General features: G+C 42.1%; 3 protein-coding genes across 4 annotated transcripts in view; 1 reads left to right on the top strand and 2 right to left on the bottom strand.

Moving 5' to 3' along the window:
* The window catches only part of LOC135494602 (delta and Notch-like epidermal growth factor-related receptor), a 35,598-nt gene extending 20,162 nt beyond the window's left edge, over positions 1 to 15,436 (bottom strand). Inside the window, exons 1-4 of the mRNA XM_064782727.1 lie at positions 15,265 to 15,436; positions 11,103 to 11,300; positions 10,198 to 10,304; positions 1,664 to 1,836 (exon numbers count right to left, since the gene is read on the bottom strand). Of these exons, the coding sequence (XP_064638797.1) occupies positions 1,664 to 1,836; positions 10,198 to 10,304; positions 11,103 to 11,270 (448 nt within the window). The 5' untranslated portion in view covers positions 11,271 to 11,300; positions 15,265 to 15,436. The remainder of the gene's footprint in view (positions 1 to 1,663; positions 1,837 to 10,197; positions 10,305 to 11,102; positions 11,301 to 15,264) is intronic.
* Positions 14,484 to 25,080, top strand: LOC135495019 (mutS protein homolog 4-like). Its single transcript, XM_064783407.1, has 15 exons — positions 14,484 to 14,502; positions 17,412 to 17,560; positions 20,213 to 20,403; positions 20,572 to 20,837; positions 21,068 to 21,339; positions 21,543 to 21,662; positions 21,984 to 22,050; positions 22,284 to 22,468; positions 22,648 to 22,706; positions 22,944 to 23,068; positions 23,220 to 23,314; positions 23,591 to 23,638; positions 23,865 to 24,032; positions 24,271 to 24,479; positions 24,717 to 25,080. Exons 1-15 carry the CDS (start codon positions 14,484 to 14,486, stop codon positions 25,078 to 25,080), a joined length of 2,337 nt encoding a protein of 778 aa, XP_064639477.1.
* On the bottom strand, positions 17,371 to 20,975 carry LOC135494908 (uncharacterized). 2 transcript variants are annotated; one of them, XM_064783234.1, is made up of 4 exons: positions 20,736 to 20,975; positions 19,764 to 19,907; positions 19,453 to 19,613; positions 17,371 to 19,227 (listed from the first exon to the last, which is right to left on the bottom strand). In XM_064783234.1, the coding sequence occupies exons 3-4, from the start codon at positions 19,609 to 19,611 to the stop codon at positions 17,767 to 17,769; spliced, it is 1,620 nt and encodes a 539-aa protein (XP_064639304.1). In that variant the 5' UTR covers positions 19,612 to 19,613; positions 19,764 to 19,907; positions 20,736 to 20,975; the 3' UTR covers positions 17,371 to 17,766. The 2 variants fall into 2 exon arrangements, with proteins under 2 accessions (XP_064639304.1, XP_064639303.1); XM_064783233.1 differs by lacking the exon at positions 20,736 to 20,975 and having other exon boundaries at positions 19,764 to 20,419.
* Positions 25,081 to 25,585: the final 505 nt, after the last annotated feature.

Below are 25,585 nucleotides of genomic sequence, written 5' to 3'. Positions count from 1 at the left end.
AGTGCAACAACTTGTTATCTCATCCTGATACTTGCACTACCTTATGGCAACATGTTTGGAGTCAAGTTGCAGACCCTGACTATTCTTGCTATCAAAACTGAAGCAAATTCCAAGGATTCACTACGATAAGTAATACCAAGTTGAGGCATTTATATGATACACCCTGTAGAAGCTGAAAGCTAAACAAATTATGAATGAAGAGTTAAAGTAGTATCCGATAGACTTAAATGATAAGATTTGAAATCAGATCTTGTGATGCCCACCTCCGATTGGTTCTTTTTCCACGTCCATGAAAGCCAAACTTGTGGACAAAAAATAAGTGTCCCATTTTGACAAGCAGTGGAAAACGATCTGTTCTGCTAGCATTACACTTCCTTCCTTGGGAGATAACCCCCCTGCACATCTCTTTTCCCCTGGTGTCAATGATGTTAATCGCCACACAAACCAGCAACTATGCGAGCTGAGATGCTGCAACATGCTGCAAGGTGGCCACTGATTGGTTAAATTTTAACTACAGTCATGGCTCCATTATAAGTTGCAGTTATCGAAATCGTACATTTGTATGACGCTTTGATGACGTGCAATATGTTGACTTCAAACTCAAACTCTTTGAGATGAGTAATTAAATAACTGGACCATCAACTGATATTACCATGTAACAATAATTATGCTCTCCTGATTTTCCTGATGATTATCGTTTTGGACTGTTCACCATAAACAGCAAACTTATTTCCTAAGCACAGGTTAGCCAATCAAAAACATGGAAATACCATTGAACAAACTGCTGAAAAGAAAGCTTTCTTGGAAAGGAGAAGCATGTTTATCTCGATCACAAACATGTTTTTAGTTTCAGACCTCTAGTGGCCAATTGAAGAATCACACCATTTCTTCCTTCAATTGTTTTAGTTTCTTAAAGGGGGACTATAGGCAGGAGTAGAGGGGCTAATTTGGCCATCTTCAGGTGACTAATATACACAGCAAGGCCTCTGGGTCATGTCAGATTCAGCACTAGATATATTCCTCATACAAGCATGAATAATTTCAATGTACTGTGAGATGTGAGAGACCCCTATTGGCGACCTCATGTAACTTTATCTTGCGTGCCTAGCTGCTGCCTATATTGTCCCTTTAATGGTGACCCGGTCTGTTATATCAACAAGACCAACATAAAGATTAAGTGCCAATACAACCTGCCAACCACATCAAGCCTGCATCCATGTTTAATGAGTCGACAAAACAAGTCTACGTTACTGCACCAATGCAATAACATGAGGCGGAATCAAAAACAATCGGTTACGATCGGGGCTCATAATATTGTCTCAAGTGATTGCAGTGCAAGAAAGATTTCTGGTGCACAAGAGAACATTTGCATTGTTGGCAAGAGAAGAGTTAAAATATATCATTATTATGATGATGCATGTCAAAGAGGTTGAACTAATGGGTTGCTTTGGAGCAAATGCCTCAGATGAACTCATCAGGACAGAGCACAATCCCTGATACCAACTTTGAGAATCACTCCTCCTGGGTGCGAGTCCATTGCAGGTTCAACTTAAAGTGAAAAATGGCAACATGATCCTTGTTGAAGAGAAACAACCTTAGGGCAAGGTGTCTGACTTACGTAAAGTGACAGTGCTTTATAGAGTTGAAGCTTCAATCAACTTACCAATGAAGTAATTCTGTCCCACGCTGAGATGGTAATCCTCGATTTCTATACTAGTAACGTCAGTTTCCACCAAGGGGCGTCCCTTACTGAAGCTGCATTCTCTGAATCCCTCCTCTGTGACCATGTAGGGGGTCATGGAAAACCCAACACTCATGCTCGGGCTCACCATAAAACTGAAAGTAAAGCAATGTCACAAAGTTTAAAACTTAGTGCTTATGAATTTGAACTGTGGATCTATCTAGGCACAACCTTTCCAATCCTTGTCTTCACCGAGCACAACCTTGGAGAAGGCACGAGCAAGTTGTCATGTCAAGAACATCTTCAGTGCAAGCCCATCCACACTGTCAATATTCCCTTTGAAGGCATCATTCACACTCCTTTACAAGAAAATGACATCTTGATCAGAAATCAGTCATGGCCAGAATCATGACTATACCGTCGGCCTGACCTGATAAGATGACAATTCTTGGTAGATAACTTCGCTGAGCCCCACATGACCAATACACGCTATTGGTCACACCATCTGCAACCATCAGATATCATAATGGATGGTAGAAATGGGTGTTTTCATGGCCAGGGACGAAGTCTATCTCGAGAATACTGATGTTGTTTGGAAAAGCCGCAGGGAAGAGGGCCACAGTGAATGCCAACATATTTACTCTTTCGACATAGAACAAGAACTGTTCAAATACGATGCCATTTGGAGGCTTCACTTTGCCAATCTTAGTATCTGTACTCATCAAACGACATGACTTTATATTGACATCTGATGACAATGCCACTCCAGTATCACTATTCGCCAACTGGGTGAAGAAAAACTACTGCATGGTGAAGTGTCTTCCACATGAACACTGTATCAGATTGTTGTAGCAACTCATAAGCAAGGATCAACTTCACTGTGCCGATATCGGTCCTGGTTACCATAACATCAAACATTACAACCTGTAGCTGACATCTGACCATCATGCCTCTCCGATATCACTACTAACCTATATTGTGAGTGCCTTGTTCAAGAGCTATGTCAGTTCTCCAATATATTGCAACTGACAGACTGGATATCAAGCTAGTATCTCAGCTATTTACTATTAGTTGAGATCTGATGTAATGTTACCCACTACCCAGTACCATCCAGTGATGACGGAGGCATAAGCCGCTTCCACACCCCCAAATCCACCTCTGCTACTGGAAGATGAACCAAACCAAAAAACCCTTTGATATGAAGCTACATCTGTCATCAAATGAATTGTAACTGAGATACCTCTACATCTGATAGGCAAGTCACTCTATTATCATACATACAACATATTCCTGGCATCGATCAGAACATAAGCCTCCTCTTTCACCCCATCCTCTCCCAAGTTAAGCATTTGCAACATATTCCTGGCATTAATCAGAACATAAGCCCCAACTTATACACCACCCCTTCCCCAAGTCTGCCTCAAATCTGGTAACAGAACTTCGTATGTCCTTGTATTGGCCATTAACCAGATATAGTTTCAAACCTTAACAGGCAGTAGCACCAGCAGGAATGTTGAGATCCGGGATACTTGTGTGTATTGGTCCATGGAATGAAAACAAAGGGACCAACTCAATATTAGTTGTGGCATCATGCTTTGTCGACATCATCTTGTTTTGCTATTCAACCATTCATCTCCTTTGAAGATCATATCATCTTATAGAAGTCAAGTTTGGATGAAATCATTCCTTCATGCAATTGTCCAGACCTCATAATGTGATGCTTCGAGGAAGATGATGAGAATGTCGAGACCCACTTGAGCAATATGATTGTATGAGTACATTACATGCCAATCAAAAGATACAACTTCATATTAGAACTGGCGTCTGGCGGATCTAGCTTTATTGCAATCATCTTGTCTCGCTATTCAACCATAGATCTCGTTCGCTAAAACTTGTATGTTATTGTTTGAGTTTGGACAGAATGGAGGTTATCCAAGCAGACATCATGACCAGACACTTCTTGCAGAGACATACCAATATTGAAGCATAACATTGTCAATATGTTTGTACATTAGCTGTAACGTTAGCTAGCAATCAAACTTGTATAAGTATCAGTTTATAACATCTGATGTCGGTTGGCGTCTCCAACTATTCAACCATACTGATCATGCCGATCCATCGTTGTTGAACGTCAGCATCCCTCCTTTACCACTTCCGATAAAGTCATTTCTGGTTGTCCCCCACAAAACATTTGTGCTAATAATATCCTTCAAAGCATAAATATTCATGAGCATCAGAGCATCACAACCCGAAGATGACCAATTTGACTCCATTTGCAACCTAACCCTGTATCGCAGCCAGCTAATACATGTAGCAGCGATGGACATGTCATGACTTTAATTCATCGGACAAAACAACATCAATTGTGTAGAAAGCTATAATAAACGTACGTGCCTTTGAATATGTGACTACATTACAGCAGTATCGTTGACTTATCAGCGTCTCATGCTATAGACGCCATCTTGAAACCACCAATTATTGCTGTAACCTGGTAGATAGTCTCTGCAATGACTGATGGATGAAGATGAAAGGCACTCCTTCCAGTTCGTTTCACTAATCAATTTCTTCTGCCACATACGATTCTGGCAAGTATAAGCTGTCTTGAGGTACATATGATCTGTAACACTCTGAGGTAAGTGGCAACTGTGACTTTGCACCCAAATCATTGTGGAAAAAACATCAATATCTACTCAATAACTTTCAGCCAAGAAGGCAACTTCGATCGACCACAGCCTTTTACTGTTGCCAGCAAGGAGTAGGATGATTATTTCGTGAAACTTTCCATGCCTTCTAGCATTCAAGAAAAACCTTTCCACATCATCTCTTCAAATTCTACAAAGCAGAAAGATTATTCTTTTATTGAAATTCCCCTTTGCGTCATCATTGCAGAATTCTAAATCAGTTTTGTCATCCAGTCACTTCCTGCAGAACAAAGCCGCAAATGGAACGATGTCGCCTTTCTAGTTCTTTTGGAATCGGTTTAATATCATCAGTATCGGATAAGCTGTCCGACCTGTGACATTTATTACTTTAGCCATTCTATTTCTGCGTCAAAGAATGAAATGATGGCAATATCACACTATTCAATTCAGTGGGAAATATCAGCCATCTATTTATTGTTGAAAGGGCAAATGTAGCATTTCTTCCTGTGAGCAGCTAAATTGGGGATATTGATATCCAGATCTTTCTTACCATTGCTGAACATTATAAAAAGAATCACATGTGCGTCTTGTTCTGATCTGTGACTGTCAGGGCAGTAGAAGACTTGGTGTTTGGCAGAAATAATGTTGAGCAGAAAGTCAATTTGATGTTCAACAGAGTCGTACATGAGGACGACAGCCTAGCTCATTGACTGATCTCGATGTTTAATGAGAAGAAGGCTTAACGATGTGGACCTTTGATTAAACTGCTGGTCACCGCATCGAGTGTAGTCCCAGTGGTGATAAATCACGAGGACGTGACGTCCAAAGAAGTTTCATCAATAATTGACTCCTGTGTGTTCGCCCGAAGCCTGCATGTAAACATCCTGTTTGGTTCTCCTTCTGTTGAACCAAATGGATTCAAAGTCTCTCACGAGAGCATAGTTAGAAATCCTCCACCTGCTGCCTGCATCAAACTGCACATGACCATAGCTAGTGTCCGCATCATGCAAGATTCAAATTCTCTTTTTGGTCATGCATCCAATATGAATTCGCTTTCACAAGTGCCATCCTAAACTCTCTTGGGAAACATCTCCAAGACAGAGTAGCAGGAAGCACACCCGTAAACATTCATTTCAACTCTACACATGAGATTCGGCAGTAGGACAGATGATAAGATTAGCGAGACTGACGACGACCAATCAACTTACTGCTGATGACCAGATCCACCGAAGTTCCTACTCAACCCAGATTCTCAAATATTGGCGATGATAAGGCCAATACTTCATCGAGTTAGGATATCAGCTTGAAGATCCAATATTGGCTTTCAATGCGGCTTTCAGAATCGGAGGATCTATCAGATATTAAAGTAATCTTTTCCAATATCTCATCCAGTTAAAGGCAGTTCCATCGACAGCTCTGTCATTTTCTTTTCGTAACAATTTCCACCTTATGGGTGTTCTTCATCAGGGCAACATGCACGAATGGCGATTTCTCTGAATTCTGCCATGGAAATCATTGAATTCTGGGCTCAAGTATCCCAAAGGCTTGCTGTGCACTTTAAGTTTAAGTGGTCAATCATAACTCAATCATGTTGATTACTGTCTCAAGCTTCCCAGTGAGCTATGGGATCTGGTGATGACATCACGAGGCGATCGATCGCTCTTCGTCCCTCCATATCTCAGACATGATCAGATTCGATTACTACAGCTCATAACACAATTTATGACGGCGTGTTCAGGGTAGAGGGTAGATTGAAATGGTGGAAGAACAGCTCTATACATGACCTGACACAGCAAAACCAGGCGCATGTCGCACAGAAGATGAGCTTAAACGTCTCCAGAGATAATGAAAGAAATTGATGTAGCTGGTTTCAAATCATCTAAGAGTAGGATCTTTTGCCAGCCCTTTTTCAAGTTTTACGTCTCAGTCAAAGAATGGAGTCTCTCAGGACAGGTGAGCTTGAAAGGAGCATTATGAGTCAGGGCCAGTTTCACGTCTCAGTCAAAGAATGAGCCAAACAACAGCTCGACACTATCCCGACTTATGGCCAATCCTGAGACAAGATCAGCACACAACGTTACTCCTCCATGAAAGATCACATCGTCAGTGCTTACGACTCAAAGTGTATTACAGTGTGTCACGCTAATGAGCCATGAACTGATAAACGTCATCTCTTAGGAGTGCTCATCATTAACAAAACAGTCCATAACGATGTGAAATGAGGCCGGAAGCAAGCGGGTACCGACCGGTAATGGAGGTCACTTTCACTAGACCTCATTATCAGGCTATTCACCTCTATTAATCTGACTTGCAGGGACAGTGAATTTACCATCTTGTCAATGAAAGTGCCCGGTACCCTTTCTTGTTAGAAAAGCAAAACATGTTGTTTTCATGACACTTCACAATCATGTCACTTCTTTTGATTTTGTAATTCTAGATGATGACAGGTTGATGAGTTTGAATTCACAAACTCCAGTTTGGTGAAATAAGCCACAACAACATGAAAACAGGTTTTCTTGGTATCCTGAGACTAATGCTCTAATTTGAGTTGATCAGCCCTAAAAGGTTTCTCTCAAAGTGAAAAATAACCCCTCCTTTAAAATATCTTAGTCTCAATCTGTGAATTTCCTCACTTCCAATGAGAAGTAATGGAGACTTGCTTCTTTAAATATATCAGCTGCTCAATTTCATTAAGTTTAAAAGGTTTCTTCAGTCCCACTGATAACCATCCAATTAGGGAGTGACAGTTCAAGCTTTTACTGCTGGTTCAGAGACAGATGAGGAGACGGCTCATGGCTTTATTCACGAGATACTTCTGAAAGATATATAGTGGGGTTTGCTTCTCTTGAAGTACTGTGACAATATATCTTCATTTCAATTTTAATCATCAGCAGTCTAACTAAATCGTTGTACAGTATAAAGCATTATATGGTGATGTGAACCACCACACGGTAGATGATAGCTGTCACGCGATGTCATTGTGCACCTGTAGTTTGGGGCAACAGTGTGATTGAGTCAAAAGGTGCCCCCTGGATACCAAGGCTTTCGCCCTTTGGATACCAAGGCTTTCAACTGCTGGTAGACACGGACATAGCCTACTGCGTCTCTAACTTTGATCAAAAACAATAGCCCCATTGGTGACGTTGGAAAATCGATAACAACTTCAACATTTGTTTGTACACGGCTGACTTCAATGAAATAAATGGTCGGTAAAACGCAGCAAGAGCCTGCCGGGAAATTGCCAACTGGATGAACTTGTCGTGATGAAAATCAATGGTTTCCGTCTGAAATTTAATTAACACTGATTTGGATTCTAAACAGAGGAACTGATCAATTGCTTGGGGATGACGCAGGCAGAAGTGAATTTGAAGCAAATTTCTAGTGGTGTTTTAAAACTATTAAAAAGATTTATCATTGAAGTTTTTGAACAGCCCAATGAAAGCGACATGGTCCCAGTGGCAGTTTAGTTATAAGCAATAGTGCACGACATACTTCACGGGGTCTTCTAGACCGTGACAAAAGGATTAAGTTTATCATAAAGCATTAATCATGAAACAGATTTAATTCAACATTAAAATCTCCTGGGAATGGATTTCTAAATAATTCATTCCACAAAGTCAGATGAGACGAAAGATGGCACGTGCCACTGATGATGCTGCATTCTGTCAATTCATAGAATTTGAAATGATTTTCTCAAAAGGCAAGTCCTTGTGGAGATTTCATATTCATGGCTTTGTCATCTGTAGTTAGATATCTCATAGCATTACTATTGCTTTCTTCTCAAATGTTGAGATGTTGAGATGTGCAAATATCATACATATAGAGAAGTCATAATCAATAAGTTCTGTGACATGACAGCAACAAAGCTCAATATACTGTACTTGCTATCTCTCGATTGTAAAGGCATCTTCCAGTGTGCGGGGTGTCTCTAAAGCGGGGTTTCATCAACGACAAGGCTCAAGTTGTTCACTCAGCTGTAAGCCTTATAATAATAGTTCTGGTTATCCGGTTACAATGGGATGAACTTTTCACGTTGGCGTCTTACGGCATAAAACTTTTGATATTTTGAGCTGGTAAAAGTTGAAATGTTTGAAATATTAAATCCTTCTGTTTTGCGCCACGTCAACAAAATCACAAAGTTGCATAGATTCTCGTCTATTTTATAATCAAGAGTAGGCCTATAGTGAAAATGGAACTGAGCTTGGCATCAGTTTCAAACGATACGCGGTAAAAAATTTAGCATTTTTTACGAATTTGAACAAAAATTTAACAAAAATTTATTTCTCAAAGAAACTAATTTTCAACAAAAATTCCTTCCATTTAAAAAAAAATTAAAATATTCCAAATGTCTCAGAATATTTGAAAAGAAAAAATTCTGAAAAATTTATAAATTTTCGGATTTTTACCTACCTAAATGTTTTTGGGATTTCCACCCGGATTTTTACCAATAGGATTTTTACCTACATTCGTTTCAAACAGTTAATCTCAAAAGTGACGAGAGTGGATCAAGAACTTTGCCACGGACGCTTTGATCAACATGATATTACTACTTAATGGGTTGGAAAATGAGAACTAAAGCACAACAGATATGATTTTAGAAACTGTAAACATGCACTGATAACAAAACATTGTGAGAAATATCAGACTCCCCTGAAGAACATTTCGAGAGCTTTTCAGTAAATAGCAAACTGCATTTCTACTTTTCTGAGCCATAGATACGAATGGCGTACCCTTTAGGATATTGTTACACAGAACATGCCTCCTAGGCACATACTTGTTACTCGATCATGAATGATGCAAATCACAATACAGGAGCAGGGACATATAAGGAAACAGCTGCTATCAAACAACACACACTATTGGATACATTGTATTCTTATATCAACAAAGACAACAGCCTACCAACAGAATATTGATAAAATGCCATCTGCTTTATTAGCAGTCTTCAGTCTCAGCATATCCTCACATGGTAGTCTGGTGAAGGCTATGGCAAGCGAGAAGAAAGTAGAAGAAAAAAGAGCCAACAGCTAAATTTTAACCCACAAGAGTGGTGTGTTCCTTAATCTAAACTCCAATATTCAATAGGAGACTCACACTGAGTGGGCCAACTTAGCAACAACAGCAACAACTTAGCCACTTTCTAACCAAATACGTAGTTGGTGACATTTCCTCTGCGGCAACGGAAATCTTCTGAGGTGTAACGTTGGCAAGTAAACTTAAAGATTAAACGGATGTGACCCATGCATTCGTGTGTTATCTACTTGCACCCATGGGCATTGCCATGTATCAATTTTATCATCCAACCATTTTGGGATGAAGAATACTTCAAAGAAATAATGTATTTTGATGCATTATTTCTCTGAAATATTCTGTCCGAAATCTCCCCTAGCAACCTGTCACAACCTGTCATTACTTCCATCTCCCTCTCCCAATGAACAACCTGCGCGATTCCTTGAACCCATTCACAATTTACAATCAGCAAGATGAACATAATAATTATCTCGAGAACGAGAACCTCTCAAATTGGACGAACGTCCCAAGACAGTCATAGACGATAAGAAATTTCTCCCAGTTGTAAAACTTCTGTAATGGGCTCAGAAGTTGCTCCTACTTCTGGGAATAAGAAATCGTGTTCAGCACTTTGAGATCATCTTTTATGAATTTCCATTTGTAGATGGGAAAATTACGTATTGATTTTGGATGCTTTTGACGAAAAGAATGTGTCCTTAAACATGTGAGTCGATAATGCCATCAGTGCACCTGAGGCAACAGTGCACCTGAGGCATCAGCAAACTAAGTGTGAGTGTCCAAAGAAAGCGTTTGAATCTATAAAAGTTCACAATGTACAGGTTGTCCTCCAACAAAGGTCCCTACCTTATTTTTGTTCCCTGTTGTACCACGACGGGCATGATCTGAGGCACCATTAGGATCTCCTTGGAGACATTCAGGTGGAAGCAACTGGTGGCAGTGTTACATGTCATCTGTAATAAAATCAAGAAACGCAATTGTTACATAATACATCATACAACTTGTCACATAAACTAAAGAATAGTGTAGCTGAAAACATTCATACTGGAGAAGTCATTTATATGTCACTCTTAGCAGTATCAGCACGAGCGGCGGACACAGAATTCAAGAAACGTGTCCAACAAGAGTGTGAGAAAAAATCGACAAACTTCCCAACACGCACCATCCAATCGGCCGGAAGGAAACCACTGCCATTAACTCTCGCTTGAATAAACAACTAAGCAATTTCATGGGTCGAACTATAATTGCGGCAACGAGCATAAAACTTGTCAATGCCGATCGCGCAAATCAGTTTCGCGCGAATCCACGATAATCATCCATATTGGTCCTTTATTGATTTATGATGTCGTTCTCTGTTGATCTACGGATTAGTTTTGGTACACGGAACCAGGTCAATTTTAATCACGCGACGCTGATTTACTTCAGAAAACAGAATCCAACGCTGTGCATAATTGTCACTGATCAGGCAGCTGCAATTGATTTACATTCTTTGATGACAAGCGTTTTCATTTTTTAGACGAGGATGAGTTTTGTGCAAAGTGTATTTTGTCTTTTTCTGCTATTCCTGATCAGGCCACTCATGTTCTGAATCACAAATTCTCAATATCACCATGTATAGTAGTGTAGAATGCACAATAACGCAGACTTGGATGAACATCAGGAAACTTTACTTTTATTGGAAATTTGTGCAAATCGCAAAAATGATGAGGCGCAAAAATTTACAGTATAAGAAAATGTTATGATCGTCTCACCTTGCCATAGCCCCATTCTATTTCTAGCGGTTCTGTCCGATGAAACTCCCATACTTCACCAACAGGTGGCACGTCACACAGAGTAAAGTTTGTGTCGTCTGTGCCGAGTCCGTGATGTATAATCCCTATGATGAGTATGGATGTGACAGATAAGGGGCGTAACATCATGGCGATATCAGTCGCAGCCACGGAACGGTGCTGAAATAGAGGAAGACAAGAAACAATTGAACAATCATTGCAGCAGAGTATCCCTCCCTGGATACATTATTTGACTTTGTATGGTTCACCTTCTGTTACAGTCTCATTTTATGTAGACATGCTATTCCCAATTTGATCGCCCTCAGTTCATGGATCCCTCACTCGTCTTGTTCAGAGAAAGTTCGGTCTACGAGGTTGAGTGTTTCGCTCAAGGACTCCAAGATGAAACAACAGAGATCCCCACACCCCTCCTGAGGCTGATTATCAGCCCAGTGACCCCTCCTGAGGCTGATTATCAGCCCAGTGACCCCTCCCGAGGCTGATTATCAGCCCAGTGACCCCTCCTGAGGCTGATTGTCAGCCCAGTGACCCCTCCTGAGGCTGATTATCAGCCCAGTGACCCCTCCTGAGGCTGATTATCAGCCCAGTGACCCCTCCTGAGGCTGATTGTCAGCCCAGTGACCCCTCCTGAGGCTGATTATCAGCCCAGTGACCCCTCCTGAGGCTGATTGTCAGCCCAGTGACCCCTCCTGAGGCTGATTATCAGCCCAGTGACCCCTCCTGAGGCTGATTGTCAGCCCAGTGTTACCACTATGGCACCAGTCTCCCTCTGGCTTGTGTATGAAACCCATCAACTGTAATCAGAAGTGGCTAGAGGCAGGTCATTGCCTCAGCAGTTGGAGGAGTAATCTCATCCCATAATGTTCAACATATTCCCTCAAGCCAGATGACATTTCGCGTCGTGAGATGATCTGCTTACTGGTAAAATGGCTTATCATAGTATAATAGGATTGGCTGATTGGCTGGAGGAGAAAGGGGTGTACTGGAAGAGTCAAAAGTCAACACACCGCATATCTTTGTATCTTGCAATACATGTAGTACTGGTCAACATTGCAATATCTATATCTTTTCTTTTCTCAGAATGTCCTGATACAAAACCCTCAACACTCAGTCAGGATGGTACTCAAAGCGTCAAAACCGTGTTTTGATGGGGAGGCTAACTCCCCGTGGATTCATTAGTGCAGTTACGTACCTAAGATTTTCAAACTGCCTCAATGATACTCTGCAACTGTATAAATGGATAAATCTCTCCATGACCGAAAGAGGAGTCCCCGCCTGAATACCAATTGGTAGTGAAAGGGGCTGACATGGCCTCAAGAGAGTCGGCAAGCTGATCAGTTCACTGAGGAGACACACAGCCAATTCACAGTCTAGCCTTCGGTAATAAGTCACAATAGGCAACCAAATCAGCTTAATTTTCCTTATCTCGGTGGCTTTGGCCAGGATCATGCAATGACATGATCTAATGATGATACTGGTGCATCAGGGTGGGGAGGATGTGGGCCACAATTACTCTGCTTCAAAACCTGGACTGGACAAGTTAAAGACAAAGGAGACATATTGACGCAAAGACGAATTTCATGACTTCATGGATGTTGGGACAGAAGACCTCAGAAATGTCTGAAAATGTGTTTTCAGTCCCGTGACCTATTCTGCAATGAAATCAGTGTCATCTATAGAGTGGGTGTCCTGCAAACAGGTGTCCCCCAAGGGAGGTTCCACTGTTTGTGACTTTACCGGACAGATTGTACACCAAGCTAGGGTAATGAAATGCATCTACACATTCCAAATTCATGACACAGAAGACCAATATCACACCTGATTATACATCATGATAACAGCAATATGTGACAGGCAGATTCTCAGCAATTGTATTCTGGAGATGATGATATGGTCAGGTTGTGATTGGTTCCTGTGTGGCGATTCATCGGAGACTCTTGCACACCTGAATAATTCGATAATCTTGTATACTGGTTATAGGATGTTAATTAGAAGGGCATATTGGAGTAGACTGCCAGCTTTAGAGATAGCTTGTAGACTACAAGAACAACTTCATTTGCAAAAGGCAATAATAGAGCATGCTGCAACACGTTCCAACTCGGTCACCGGGGTTGAAAGTCACTTTACACTGGTTACAACTACTGATGATAGCAGATGGCTGCTTGGATAGGGACTTTCCTCTCTAAGAATTCAAAAGGAAAACAGACTTAGATATTTTATTCCCATTGTCTCATTATGAATACTGAATGAAAATAAACTAAAATGACTAAACTGAAATTTCCATGTTACAAAAGCTACAATACAGAACATTAAGCATCACAACCGATTTGGTAGTTCATCAAACATTGGCCTGGTAAATTGAATCTAATAATGTTGATGCAAGACAGAAACTGCTCCATCTTTTGTCCAAGGTATAATCACAAGACTAACATTGTAATGTACACTTTACACATCTACCACAGGTTATTGGGTAAATGTCAATCACAAAAAATATGATTGATTATGCGTTAGTAGTAAATCAATTACATGTATACTCAGCGATATTTTTGGATGCAACTGTTTCAATGTAGGGCTATGATATGATCATTTGATAAAAGATCACAGGGTGAGGTATATCCAGGTATCAGGAATTTCTCAGGCTGGTGATAATGAAAAATCTTTGACATGAGTGCAGACTGGGAAAAAGAGGAGTAATAAGTTCACATCAGAGCCATATCAAGGGTGGGTCTCAAATCTTTGTTTGGTATTTGATTCTGCTAAATTAGGAACCAGCTGAGACTTCAAGCCATGGAATCATGAAATACTCAGCCACCACAGGAGAGTAACCCTTGGACTGGCCCAGGTCAGGGAACTCAGCCACCACAGGAGAGTAACCCTTTGACTGGCCCAGGTCAGGGAACTCAGCCACCACAGGAGAGTAACCCTTTGACTGGCCCAGGTCAGGGAACTCGGCCACCACAGGAGAGTAACCCTTTGACTAGCCCAGGTCAGGGAACTCAGCCACAACAGGAGAGTACCCTTGGACTGGCCCAGGTCTGGGAACTCAGGACTGAGCCAGACCCGATTCCAGCCAGGTTGGCAAACCAGGTCAGGGGTCCCCACATCAGATGGGGTTTCAGAAGACCAGTCCGAGTATTTCATGGTGCACCAGATCATTTCTCTGACACCAGTAGAGACTCTGACTGGGGGTCAAGTTTCTCCCAAGACTTCCACCAGGGTGAAATGGTGGTCATCTCCAAAGAAACGATTCTAAAAGGACAATTCCAGATATGGAAAATACCAGGTATATGTACTTGAGAGAAATTGACCATGGTGTGGTGCCGAAAATTAAACTAAGACAATATGTCTGCATCTTTAACAAGTAGGTTATACAAAATATGACGCATTTTTCTTTCTTGACTTGCTGTATGGCATGCATAAGTATTTCTTATACAAACAAACTGGTGAATTCCCAGTTAATTTATTTTTTAAAGAAGTTCTTGCAAATGCAGGTCAAGAGGCCAAGCCAGGTCTGGGCCAGGGTTGAGCCAACCCTCTGATAGCTATTATTTCGTCTTCTGTATGAACAAGACCTATTTGTCCTTTTTAGAGCTAAAAACAGACCACAGTGCCAGCCAGGTGTGGGACAGGCCTGTCATTGACCTGGATAGGCAGGGCCAAGCCTAGCCAGTGCCAGACCTGGCCCAGACCTGAGCCGGTGTCTTGTGTTTACTGGGAGTAATAGTCATGTCGATTAGCCAGGTCCAAGCTAGGTGTTGCCTGATAGTCAGGCCTACCAGTGCATGATGACCAACCAGAACCAAGTCATATCAAATCCAAGTGACCAAGATCCAAGTGACCAAGTCATAAGAAATTGAAAGCTTTCCCAAAGGCAACGCCCCATATCCTGTGGTGCTGTCATTATCTGACGAACAATTTTCACAGTATGCAATATTTACGACAATTACTGTGACATACTGGCTAAGTATAGCCCGGGCCTGATGTAGTCGGTCTATACACACATAACAGCACAATGTACAAAAAGCCACGTGTTATCTATTTGGGGTCACCACCTTTAAACAGCAAAATCCCCGGTACAAAATCACTGCAGACTCTGAAATAAAATAATAGTTGAAATTATTACCTGCGGAGAATCGAAGATTATCCTTGATATCAACAGATTCTGCTATCCTGTCTAAAATTATCCGCATGAACTCGTCATAAATGAGGCTTTTGACAAGCGCAAATTTCACATGTCTGCAAAATAAGCTTCGGTAGCGCGCGACCTCGATCTCCCGGTCCGATGTAGAATTTACATACACCCGCGAAGTTGAAATTCTTACATAGTCAGTAGATCGATCCGGACTTCGCTACACTGATCACCATTGACGACGCTTGGAGAATGTCCTTTGTACGCCAGTCATGTGACTCCGTCTGCTACAAAATGGCAGACTTCTTTTTGAAGAGGGAAATTTGAATATTTTTGCACAAATGTCTTGGTTATGGCTTTGACGGGCTGTATAAGACAATATTGAATAGAACACTGACTGGTAACAAGTCATAGCGCGTGAGGAAATGTTAAATTTACCAATATCAGTGCAGTAATCTTTCCAAATTCGGCACTGCCATTCATGGTGATGGGCGTGGCCATCCCCCGCACGCGCATGGCCATCCATTCCACCCCATGGGCCTTATTTTGGCATTTTGCTTTAAAAATGTTTATCTGTTAACATTTGACGCAAATAGTGCTAATGAGGGCATCTGATCAAAATGCTCGAGCTGTAAAGTAGTGCTGAGCATGCTGGCAATAGGGCAAGGGGATATGATGGGCCATGGCCATTATGGGTTCTCAATTTAAGTCACTGAATTTTTACTATTTCAGTTGAGTTGCTTTTATGCTTTTAACTTTTCAAGTCAGTCAACTGAAGACAGGACTGAGAGGCTATCCTTTCAACTGAGAATATTGACAACTAGACATCTAGAAATAAGAGTTACAACCAGACTTGCGCTGTACTTGCACAGTGACAGCAGTAGATTATGACTGCACCAAAATATAGTAAGTAGCACATGAGGCGTGGTACAATGAAAACAACCTCTACATGGTTTCTCCTTTCTTCAGTTTCACCTAAAGTTTCTGATGCTGAATAATTTTCAAGATGGTAGGCCCACACTGTAAAGTGCTATCCTCAGCCTTCTCAGCACTTTAATTTGGAGTTTCGTACATTTGACACTGAATTCATTTTACCATTTTAATGATTTACTTTTATGAATAGTTAAATTGTCCTTCAGTCCGTTCATGGCTTCAACTTCATGCAAAAGATATGTCAATAATTCTTCACACTACGAGAAACATCCCCTGTAGAAAAAATCTCTTTCAGATTTTGGTTTACTGGAGACGCCAAGTTCCTCTGTCCCAAGTAGCACAGATGTTGGGACCAGCAGCTCCTCCAGTAGACCATGCAGGCCCTACTCTATACCTGGATCCAGTTCACTGCCGTCGTCAGCAAGGGGTGCCACAGGGTAACAACTGTAATAGTGTGATTGGTTATATTGTTTAAAGAGACTTTGGGATAAAAAGTGGCTTGAAATTGAGAATAGTTTGCCTCACAAACACAAGGGGTGCCAGAATCATACCATGTGTATAAATGGAAATAATGTAGACAAACAACTATGGTTGTTCTCTTGCATTTTCCCCCCTTTCACAATCCGAGGCGTCAGACTCTGTCGTGTTGTCTTACAGCTCTAGCTACGTCCATTCCTCCTCTGGTGGCTATCACGGGCTGGGCTCATCATCGGCCAGGTCGCGGACTCCTGGGTCACGAAGGACGCCTTACACTACCTCCAGCAACACTCCAGCCAGGACTGAATCAGCTTCAGCTAATATAGTGGGTTAGTATCAGTCCAGGATAGGGCGAGGGGGACATCTGCACTCCCGGGTATAGTAGGATTTTGTGCATCTTTACTGTGGAAACTTTGCATTCTGGATACCTTACCCTAAAAACACTGTGGTGTCTCCTCTTGGAGTGAATTGTGCCTCTGAAAGATGGGGCGGGGAATCCATGGTTGTGACTGATGAGGTTAGGTGAATCTACAGATGTGGCAGATGAAGATCAATGTGCTAAAGATGATCGTCTTCAAAGTCACATCCAACTTCGTGTCTGACTCCTCCACGTGCATTAAGCTCCAAGAGGGGTATAAAACAAGGGCTGTCAGAAAATGTGTTCATTCAAGGAAGTAAACGGAAGAGAAGGCTATTTTACAGTATAATTCAAGCTTTACAATCTTTTCCAGCCATTGTGGAAGGACGTGGCCTTGCAAGAGGTGAGATAGGCATCGCCAGCATTGACCTAAAGCATCCAATACTGATGCTGTCTCAGTTCTCTGACAGTCAGACTTATGTCAAGGTTACAACAAAACTACAGATTCTACAACCTCTGGAGGTAAGTGCCTGGCTGTGCTATGTGACATGTGTAATGTATAATATGACAATATGACATGATGAATGAATAAGTTGCTAAAACACACTAATAAGTAATGCTGTGGGCAGCTGCACTTACACTTAGTACGGAATACATAGATTGGAACCTCCCTGATTGAACTCTGATCTGTCATTATCAGGACACTTATTTTGGTCCAGAGTTGAAATTTAACTAATGAGATATTGTCTGTATCTTCTGATCGTTTGACCATTGGTCAGAATGAGATAACCATTTCTTGCCGAGATACAAACCTTTCTCTCGATGGGGAGGAGAGGATTTGAAGTGACTTTATGCAAGGCTTCTTTGTGTCCTGGGAGAGTCCATTCCAATGCCTCCCCCTTAGCCTTAACACATTTGCCCAGAAACAGCTCATCATTATGAGTGGATGTGATGTACAAATCGTCCCATAAAGTGGCTGAGAAGCTGAGGAAACAGGGCCATGTCGGCTGTTTGGTCCCAGCAAGGATATCTGTCAATGTTTTCACTAGTTTAATCCCATGGCCCTGTATCTCGTATATGCACACGTCATCGGTTGGGTTATCATAAGAACCACCAGGCATTAGGAAAATAAACCTTCCGCCACGTGTGATGTAACCTGCCTCAGGACATTCATCCTCTGGGACGACATGTTTATGTTGGACAACCCCGTCTTTATCTAGGACAACGATCTGTTTCTGAGACTCGTCTTGTTCTGTCTTCCCACTCGTCTCACAGAGGACAACAAACTGATGGAACAGAGTAACACACAGTGAGATCGGTTTCTCCATCTTAAGAGGAAACCTGCAGAAAGTCTCACCGTTACAAGTCTCCGGATCAATACTAGTCACCGTGATACCAAAGTCACAACCATCGCCATCATGACCTCCAAGAATGGCGAGGTGACCTTCAGGCGTGGCCGCCATGTCTAATATTGGAGGAACAAATTCCATCGTGAGGACGACCTCTTGCACCATTTGGATCTTTGTGGTCAATTTGTAAAAGTCAATATATCCAGACTCCTCCTCCTCTGCCGTTGGACGCACCACTGCCACCAGCTCCCCCAAGTCGACGACACATGGAATGTACATCGTAGCTTCATCGCTGACTGGTAACTTTATTTTGAAGATTTCCTTTGGTTGTGTGTCCCAATCTCGTCTGAACTCTCCGAAGTTTGGATATTCTCTCTCTAATTCCGGTTCAAGATCAACGAATTCGAATTCCATATGATGTAGGGCATAGAGCTGATCATGGAATTGTTCAAAATCTAAACAAGCGACTGCTTGAGTGACAGTGTCCTCAACAAGATCCTTCCAAGACGACATGATTTTTAGATCCAATTCTCCCTTGGCTAGTTGTGCCGGAAATTGATCCGAAAACAAGTCATCAGGTTCAACAGTATCTAAAAGCTCCTTGGCATGTATGACCGCAGGATTTTCTCGTTCCTTTTGGACGATATCCGAGATCACCTTCAATGCTTCGTCTGCCTTTGCCATGGTTTCAGAGACGTCAAACTCCTGCTCTATCTCTGCCTGCCTATCGGCCTGCCATTCCTTGATTTCATCTTCATATCTTTCCAAAACTTCATCCTGATTTGGCAGGTTGGTGGCATGATTGTTGATCTCTTTGATCAAGGCATTCTTCTTCTCAACCTAGAAATATAAATGTAAATATGTAACATAAACATAATGTAAATCAATTGCTCAGATATAGAATGTACTTATTGATCAAAAGGTTATGGCAGCTTATCTGATCCAAAATCAGCACTTCATCAAAAGCCAATGAAATCTTTCTAGCATTGCACTGTGGGTCATTACACACAATCAAGTATTGAGCACTATTTTGAATAAGCTGCAACTTGTGCAGAAGATTCTCACCAACTGTCTGCATATTGAGCTCCACACGGTTAGCTTCGTCTCCAGTTGTTCAGCCGGCCTCAGCACCTCTCCTCTCTCCTCAAGAGCATCTCTCAAAGCTTTCATCCCAGATTCAACCCCATCATACTTCCTCCTCTTACTCTCCGGAGGGGTGGCCATCTCTGGAAGACAAAGAACAGACTCTCAGCCGTCAAATGAGCATTCACTTTGTTTTGAAAGAGTTCTGTTCAATTGCTTTTGGATTTCAAGTTCTAGCCACAACCCTTAAAGGAGGTTTTTAGGAACTCATGATCACTATGCTTCCAACTTACCTGCTCAGTCAAACTAACTCGATCCGTCTGCTCTTGCTGTCAACAAGACAAGATGAAACTCTCATCATAGTGTCTGAACTTGCCCGTTGTATTGTCACAACCAAACAACACCCAGCGAATCAATGTATTGATTTACTGAACCGGCTGCCTGACACTGTAAATCTGGGTCAGTGTTCTAAAAATACACCCCGAGCTAAGTTTCTATGGAGGGAAATATGAATTACAGAAGTTGATGTTTGAAAGTAACTCGATCACTAATCTATAGCTGAAAACAGAGTTCATGTCAATTGGCCTGGAGTTACGCAGATTATGTCGCAGTCAGAATAAAAGATGATTGGAATGCACTGCCCAATGTAAAACACTGTATAGCATCTATGTGGAGAAAGGCCCATTTGGCTGAGTAATTCCATATTTCGACAAATTGTAATGCCCATTTCGTCTGATTCCAGATTTTGATGCCCAACACCGCCTGTGAGAATGGCAACATGACAAAACTCTTCAAGATGGTCAACGAACAGTTCACCCACTCCAACGTTGCCACGGTCCAGCGCAAATATTTCAATGAAACAAAAGGACTGCAGTATATCAAGCAGTTGTGTCTGCCAGAGTATAACACGGTACAGATGGAGGTAGCGTCAAAGTAAGTCAAGAACACTCCAAGGGGGCGGGGTTAAATCTCTACCAAATGAAATGGCCAGCCTTTTGAAAGGTGATCCTAAGTTCAACAAGGAGCAGAATTTTGCTTATTGTACCAGTCTGCGCCCTTGGGCAACACACTTTTCAACTCCTACCTCTTCTATATCTCTAGGTACTACTGCCTCGCTACAGCTGCTGCTCTCCTCAAGTACGTCGAGTTCATCCAGAATATCGTCTTCGCACCAGCATCACTCCGCATCATCTTCCGCGGCAGTGAAAAGACCACCATGATTGATGCAACAACGGCAAAGAATTTAGAATTATTGCAAAACTTACGCGACCCTAAAAGTCCGCATTCTCTGTTTGGAGTTTTGAATTTTACAAAGACTGTTGGCGGAGCGAGGATGCTGAGGTCGAATATCTTACAACCTCCATGTGGTGAGTTGACTCCTTTGCTCTATGTCACATCTCTGCAGACCTTGTGGGACTCATGTTATAGGCCTACTGCTGCCGCCGTGCCCCAGTTTGATGCAATGGACCAACATTTATGTTTGGTGTTATCCTGTTAAGTCGTGCTTATCCTCACAGATTCCAATTCATACCAATTATGATCTTTCCGTCTTCACAGAGGCTGGGGAAATATTCCTTCAATCTTTTGATCCTTTTAGACCCCGAGACCATCACAATGAGATTGGACACCGTCACAGAGCTGACTGAGAATGAGGAGTTATTCTACAACCTTCAGAGTGTCTTGGCGAGGTTCCTTGACATCGACCACCTCCTGGCACTGTGTATCCAGATTCCCAAGAATGAGACGGTCAGGTCGGCCGAGAGTAAGATAACCAATGTGATTTATCTGAAGCACACCTTGGAGTTGATCGACCCGCTGGCAGCTGCTCTCAGAGACACAGAGAACCCACTTTTGAAGGCGTACTACCAGGTCTGTGGGACAAAAGATGAGGCGGAATGATTGATTGGTTTAAAGTCATAGAACAGACTTATTTAAACATTGCAAAGTCTATTTGAAATTTGAATCCCAAATCTATGTAGTCCTGAGTTTTAAAACCCACACAGGGTAAGATTCAGAGTCATCTTGTCTTGACATCATCATCTCCATCAACGCGACGACTTTCATCTTTGCAGAGCTTGGTTGATCCTCGTCACAGCATCATCATGCAGAAGATCCAGTCGGTCATTCATGATGACACAAGGTACCAAAAGGGGGCGCTTAACATGAAGACACAGAAATGTTTTGCTGTCAAGGTAAAGGTCTTCGGAGTTCAGTCTCTCGGACAGTTACTTTCATCTGTTTGGAAAAGTTTCCTTGATGTTTCAACTGAAATGTATTTTTCTAACGTTCTCAGCTTGTGACTCGACAGTTGATCCTGTCAATGACTTGTACAGTCAAACAATAATTAAACTTCATTGAGTCTGGCGACCTCTCAGGTTGTGACTGTCTCAAAACAGATCTGATAGACTTCTCTCTACAAGTAGTGCAAGTACAGTACGTTTTGTAAAGAGCGAGGTTTTCATACTGCGTGGTTTCTGTGTAGCAAACTATCTTTCTCATCTCTTGTTTCATAGACCAACATCAATGGGTTACTGGACGTCGCCAGGAGGACATACACAGAGATAGTCGACGACATCACAGGTATGTACAACATGTTGTGTTGTCATCTGTGATCGCACAAGTTCTAGTCAGTGTGCTCTGTTAGCGATGGAAAGTTTAAGAAATATCATGGTGTTATATGATTAGTAGGTGTTGGACTATCACATCATGATCAACATGACATCTTGAATGGAAATCATAGAGAAATCAGGATGCCTTTAATATCCACATGCCACCAAGTTGGTAAGAATTCACATTGTAGTTTGTGTTTCCAGAGATGGTGCAGCAGCTAGGTATTGATCATAACCTCCCCCTAAAGGTGGCGTACAACTCAACTCGTGGCTTCTTCATCCAGATGTTCATCGGCGGAAAACAAGCTGTCAGTTGTGAAGACCTGCCGGGAATATTCATCAAAGTCACCAAGTTCAAGAATACCTTCAGTTTCACCACACAGGATCTGGTGGGTGTTTTGGGTCTCTGTACTGAAATCGTGGATGTCTTGTTGAGTCTGCCCAAACCTACAGCCAAAGCACCTGCTATTTAAAAATCCTTACTAAAAACTGCGCTGATTGCAGAATGAAGCTTAGCAAATGGACACCACTATGGCCATCTATTTGTAAAATGTGTTGACTATTTCAGATCAAACTCAATGACAGAGTGAAGGAGTCTCTCCAGGAGATCTATCTAATGACAAACATGTAAGTTGGACTCGGTTCTTTTCTGCACTTTTACGTCACTGGACACTCCAGACGGAAGAAACAGCAACGTCAGTGACATATTTTACTCCAGCGGTCTCACCGGTATAGTAAAGACGTATATCTGTGCTGAGGCTGTGGCACAATTGCACTTGTTTAATCTTGGAACTACCAACTTCCCAGTCACAATTGCATGATTTGTGGGCCAATTTGGTGTAAAATGTCCATTTGTCTTTTCAGAGTTATCACCGAGCTGCTGAATGACATCCGTGACCAGATCGGATGCCTGTACAAGCTGACAGAATGTGTTGCCACGCTAGATATGCTCCTCTCCTTTGCACATGCCTGCACACTCTCAGATTATGGTAGGTGATATACAGGCAGGACAGGCTGCCTCGATGTTGAGACAGTGTATCATACTCTCAAGTTTAACAGACATGAAACCATGACAATGGGGTGAGGCCGTATAGTGTTACGGTAATGGTTGTTGAACTAGGAAATGTCTTTATTTTGCAGTTCGTCCTGAGTTCACAGATACCCTGGCCATCAAACAAGGATGCCACCCCATACTTGATAAGATTACGTTGGACCCACCTGTTGCCAATAATACGGTAAGTTTAACTTCATCCCATACGCATGGTTGGGGATTGAAGCACATCCTGGGAAGATCCAAGCTCGGCATCCATCAGGACGGAGATTAGGCTGAGGAAATTTGTCCACACAACCTGCTATATAGAGAAGAACAACCATTCTGAAGGACAGCTGACTCTGTCACAACCCTCAAAGACACAAACCATTGCCTCCAACAGCAAGACATTTTGGAATTGCCTGTTTCGGTTTTCTTGCTCTCAGGTTTATAGATAATAATCGAGATTTTGCATTTTCAGTACGCATCCGAGGACAGTAATTTCCTGGTTATTACTGGACCAAATATGGTAGGTACTGGGTGTGAAAAACATCAGTTAAAAAAGTATTTCAATCAATATCATTAGAAACGAGAGGCTTGAGGAATTTCCGTAAGAGGGCTAATCTAATATCATCAGACAGATTTCAATACAAGCTCTTCCAAGATGAATGCCATTATTCACTAAGATTATGTTTTTGGCAAAATTGGACTAGGCCATAAATGAATGTGAATGCACTGTTCTTCTTGTCTTCCAGAGTGGGAAGTCAACTTATCTTCGTCAGATAGCCCTCCTGCAGATCATGGCTCAGATTGGCTCATACGTGCCAAGCCAGTACGGCTCATTCCGCATCTGTGACCAGATCTTCTCCAGGATCAGTAGTGATGATGAGATAGAGACTAACTCGTCGACATTCATGGTTGAGGTGAGACACTGTTAAAGAGAGTAGTCCATGGCTTGCACAACAGCCTAGCAGGCTTTACTTACACTGCCAGAGACCCCACTAGACCTCTAGACTTTAGCACAAGAGTCCCCAGGTTCAATTTACTAGTGCAAGACACAAAACCATGGCAGGTTCAGGTGACCAACAGAGAGCCTTGTTCCTACCTGCCACTGGTCCAAAGATCTAAATGGCAGATTATCCCATTATGTTCATATTACAGATGAAAGAGATCAACTACATCGTCCAAAATGCGTCATCTTTGTCTCTGATCATCATTGACGAGTTGGGCCGTGGGACCAGCCTGGACGAGGGCATAGGAATCTGTCACGCCATCTGTGAATACCTCCTCAATCTCAAGGCCTTCACGTTCTTTGCAACACATTTCATGGAGCTGACCAACTTGGACAGCCTGTATCCAAATGTGGAAAAGTTAGTATAGACCTAGTCACCATTTCTCTCTGTACATGGTACCACTCAGATGAGATGACAACAGTAATGATGATGATGATGATAGCTTTATACAGTGCTTTTCACTGACTTGGGCCTGTTTAAATGCTTTACAAATTACATTGACTGTTAGTGTGACTTCAAAGATTATTTAGCAAGGACTTCGAGCCTTGGAAATGTGAGATAGATGACTTGTATTGCTGTATAATTCTATTTCAGCTATCACTTTGAAATCCAGAGGGTGTTCAGCGAGGTTGGCAATTGTAATAAGATCTCCTTCACTCACGTCTTGTCCAAGGGAAAGACACAAGAAAAACAGTACGGTATTCAGCTAGCCCAAGTCTCAACCCTCCCCAACTCTGTGATCGAGGACGCCAAATACATCTCCCAGCAGCTAGCTGAACAGAAACGGGCCAATAAACAGGAGGACCAGGAGAGTAGGGCTCACAAGGCCGTGTTTAAACTTGCTACGCGTTTGGTCCAAGCTGCCAGGAACTCACGATTAGATGAAGAGACACTTAGAGGTTACCTGGCTGGGCTGAAGTCACAATATGTGAAAGACTCAGAATCTACTGAGGAATGAACTTGGTCTTCATCCTGCAGAAACATCTGGGGGGCTCAGCTACAACTCAGGACTGATTTTACTAGTGGAAAAGCTAAGCAGATATTGGACTCCAGGAATCTCATCACTGCCATGTATAGTTCACTGTGAATCTTAAACCAGTGATGCTGCCTAACTGAACAGGTCCATAGCAGTGGTTATGATTTGTTGTTCTCATATTCATGCAAGACAATCATCAATTCAAGGTGTGCTGGAAGAGTGTTGAATTTGTGATTATACAGGTTATGAAGTGCCATTCTGCCAAGGCCCTTTACCGAGTGTTGTGCACGGCTGTTTTTATAAACTTGTTGTTATTGCAGGTTTAACATGGAATGGGAGAATTTGCCTCAGTAATTGGGACATGGTGCAATGAGCAAGGTACAGGTACACACTAACAGCGTCTCTTATTGGAGTTGATTGGCGATTTCACCATTTCTCGGGAATCCGTGCAAGACATGCTTGTACATGCAGAGAATGGTGACTTGTC

Source organism: Lineus longissimus, chromosome 10 (assembly GCF_910592395.1).
Source record: "Lineus longissimus chromosome 10, tnLinLong1.2, whole genome shotgun sequence".
Classification (NCBI taxonomy): domain Eukaryota; kingdom Metazoa; phylum Nemertea; class Pilidiophora; order Heteronemertea; family Lineidae; genus Lineus; species Lineus longissimus.
The sequence above is the reverse complement of the archived record's forward strand: the minus strand, read 5'-3'. Positions and strand labels throughout refer to the sequence as shown.